The sequence below is a fragment of the Salmo salar genome, chromosome 03, assembly GCF_965601325.2.
Source record: "Salmo salar chromosome 03, fSalSal1, whole genome shotgun sequence".
NCBI lineage: Eukaryota > Metazoa > Chordata > Actinopteri > Salmoniformes > Salmonidae > Salmo > Salmo salar.
In genome coordinates this window covers 15295159-15298399 of record NC_138293.1, presented here as the reverse complement: position 1 = coordinate 15298399, position 3241 = coordinate 15295159, and the positions used below count along the sequence as shown (strand labels likewise).

Genomic DNA, 3241 nt, shown 5'->3' with positions numbered 1-3241 from the left:
TATATGGAGCCATGCTTCATTTAATAAATTAGACCACAAAACTTGATGACAAGTCACTTGACGTCGCCATGACTCTGAACTGTTGTCGGAACCGATCTTGTTTAACCTCGATCAGCTTTAAATGTGTGCTTTCCGGAACTTGCTTGTTATGTCATTCACACACTACTCATGAAGTGCATTTAGTTAAACATATTTCAGGAAACAATGTGTGCTGTTTAGCTGATTTAATTCCGCACAACACTAATGATGTATATTTTTCAAAAGAGCTCACAATACATTTTCCAATAGCTTTAAAACACATTTAAATAGGAAAGTTAATCTTCACTCACAGTTATGTTATCAAAAATATGAAACAGTACAAAACTAAGTTGGACATGTTGGTACATTCAGTTAATATTCCCTGCATGCAACACGGCTATGGCACAGAAAGAAGCAGCATTTCCAATAATTTATTAAGCCATTGATTTATTGTCTGTCTGCATTAAGTTGTGCGCATCATTTAACAGAAAAAATACATATTTGTATCAATCAAAGACTGATATCTGAATATATTGAGAAGATCAAATAAAATGGACCACTGTGTAGAAATGTAATTCTTAAATTCATTGAATTCAAAAAGTATAAAGATAATGCTGTGTTGAAGGCAAGTAGGTGTATATGGTCCCCTTAGAGTATGATCATAATACAATCACGTTACAGATTCATAAAGTGCATCTTAAAATGTCCCAAATGGGTCCATTTTGTAAAATCTACTGTGTGCAGAAGCCCAGCCTTTGTAATCTGACCTGTAGACTACATCAAGGTAAATGACCTGTGTCTGTCTGGCTGTCTGTGTTCAGCATCTCAGACATTTGCTGTAAAAGTCTATATGAAAACATTTACGTTTGTTGGGAAACAGTTGATCAGAGGCACTTCTCCGATTGACAGGAGCTTAGTGTGCTGAAGGTACAGGTGACTATGTCCACTTTACTGACGTGGCTATGAAGACCTGCTGGTGAGCACATCTCCGGAAGCGCCTCGCTGCTTCCGAGCTGTGACGCGATCATGGTCGGTTTGGACACCACAGCTATCTCCGCCTCGAAACCGATCACGGTAGTCTGGTCTACACTAAACGGATGAAAGTTCGCCTGTGCCGTGTCAAGGTCCCAAGCGTGTCGTATGGTAAAGTCTGTAAACGATTTATTTTTGGTGGTAACCTTGTTCTCCGAGTCGTTTCTGTAGTTGGTCGTGCGTAATGACGCGTAACTGGTGTCGTTGCTGTGTTCAAACGACGGGAGTGAATGATGACTGCTAGTGCCAACCCAGCCTAAATTACGCCCGCGGCCCGCCTTGACTTGTCCAACTGTCTTCTTTATCCTCTCACAGCCCTTGACCAACAGGTTCTTCCTACAGAGGATGTATACCCAGGGGTCCAGAATGGGGTTGAACGAGGCGAAGCGAATGGCCATCAGATCACTGCGGTAATCTGGATTCACTCCGGCACAGATGCTGGAAGGACCATACAGCTGGTTTACAAAGATGCGCACCTGTCAGATTGATACATAAAAGTTGTATATGTGGATAAAGCAAACAATTTTTCAGCAATATACTATTAATTTGTCTGTGTTGGATAGTTTAGGCCATATTTGAAACTCATGCCCATAACATAATGCATGCACAATAACTTTAATTACATTTCCAATATTAGCATTTCACTTACCACTAAAGGAATGGAACACACCAGGAAAACGATGGTCATAAATATCAGCAGCCAGAACATTTGGATCTCAGCCGCTGACGGGCAGGTGACGGAGGGCAGGAACCCGCGCCGTGAGCCTCCTTGCTCAGACACCTTCGCTCTCACTATCCGCGTCTTCTGGCTCATCCCCACAAGTGACCGACACACTGCGAAGTTGCACAGAACTGTCACCGCAATCAACACCAACATGAACCCGCCATACAAAAACGAGTACGAGGCAGCGAGGGGGTCCATCGCCCTCCAGTCCAAAAAACACCAAGTGCCCGGGAAGTGGCGCACATGCTTCCCGAAACCAAAGCTGGGCATGATGCACAGCACAATGTTAGCCAGGTAGATGCCCATGAGGGCCAAACGCGCCGTCGTCCGGTCAATGTATTGGGAGTAAAGATAAGCGTGGTTTATGGCCAGGTATCGTTCAACTGCCATGGCGCACAGAATGGACATTCCAGCCGAGCCGAAAAAGAGCATAGAGAACGAGAAAAAGTCACACAGTAGCTCTCCACCCGGCCACCTCTGGGCTATGTAGGTGGCGATAACCACCGGGCTGGTGAAACAGGTGCCCAACAGGTCCGTGATAGCCATTCCAACAACCAGCGTATAGAATGTGGTCTCCTTCTGCTCTTTCTTTGAGATGCACAACACAACAATGGCTATGAGGTTCCCCATGACTCCAAAAGCGAACATAGTGGCTGAAGTGACCAGTGATTTGGATTCCAGTCGCAGTGGCGGGAAAGGGCTTTGGTTGTGGGAGACACAGAGCGGTTGAACTAGTTCTGAAATGTTCGAGCCATCGCCATAGAAGGAATTATTCATAATTCCTAACTGAAACAAAATAGCTTGATAGCTTCAACTTCTTAGAAACGTTCCCTTTCCTCCCGAAAATTTCCAGAAGTGTCTCTTCACAAGTTATAAACACATCAAAAGCAATATAATATATATATATATATATATATATATATAAACGTAGCCTACAACACCACAGAACACATGTTTCTGAGCTTTGTTTTTCTTCTACGAGCAGATTCCAACATTTCCCACAACAGCGTGCTTTGGTTTGTGTTGTTTCTACAACTGCACCTGCCGCTGCTGCTGGTATTTAAGCTACAGGCTGCTCGCTCGCGCACAGCTACTGATGTCAATAATGTGACGTCAGGTGCACGAGGTATAGCCTACTACGATATTTCTAGTTTCAATATTGAACCCTGCACGACTCCAACACAGGAATAGACCAATTATGACAAACGTCTATCCTTGGAAAGTAAGTGCGTGATTATTTCTACAATAAATGTTCAACCGTTTGTTTTCATACATGTATTTATTCAACAGTAGACATGTATTCGGTTTACTCAGTGCACAGCCCAGCAACAGAGCCCGGTGTTCTGAACCACATCTATGCTTTTATTAATGTTACAGTCGGGAGTAGCTACTTTATGTCAGCTATGTAAGGTTTCCTAGCACGGCAGGACCATGGACAGCAACTAACCAGTCAAGACTATGCAGCTT

The 3241-nt window shown here is 43.6% G+C and overlaps 1 protein-coding gene across 1 annotated transcript; it reads right to left on the bottom strand.

The window, feature by feature from the left end:
- Nucleotides 1-173: 173 nt before the first annotated feature.
- ptger4c (prostaglandin E receptor 4 (subtype EP4) c) lies at nt 174-2571 on the bottom strand. The gene is made up of 2 exons (XM_014190305.3): nt 1700-2571; nt 174-1526 (listed from the first exon to the last, which is right to left on the bottom strand). The coding sequence occupies exons 1-2, from the start codon at nt 2549-2551 to the stop codon at nt 903-905; spliced, it is 1476 nt and encodes a 491-aa protein (XP_014045780.2). The 5' UTR covers nt 2552-2571; the 3' UTR covers nt 174-902.
- Between the last annotated feature and the right edge of the window lie 670 nt (nt 2572-3241).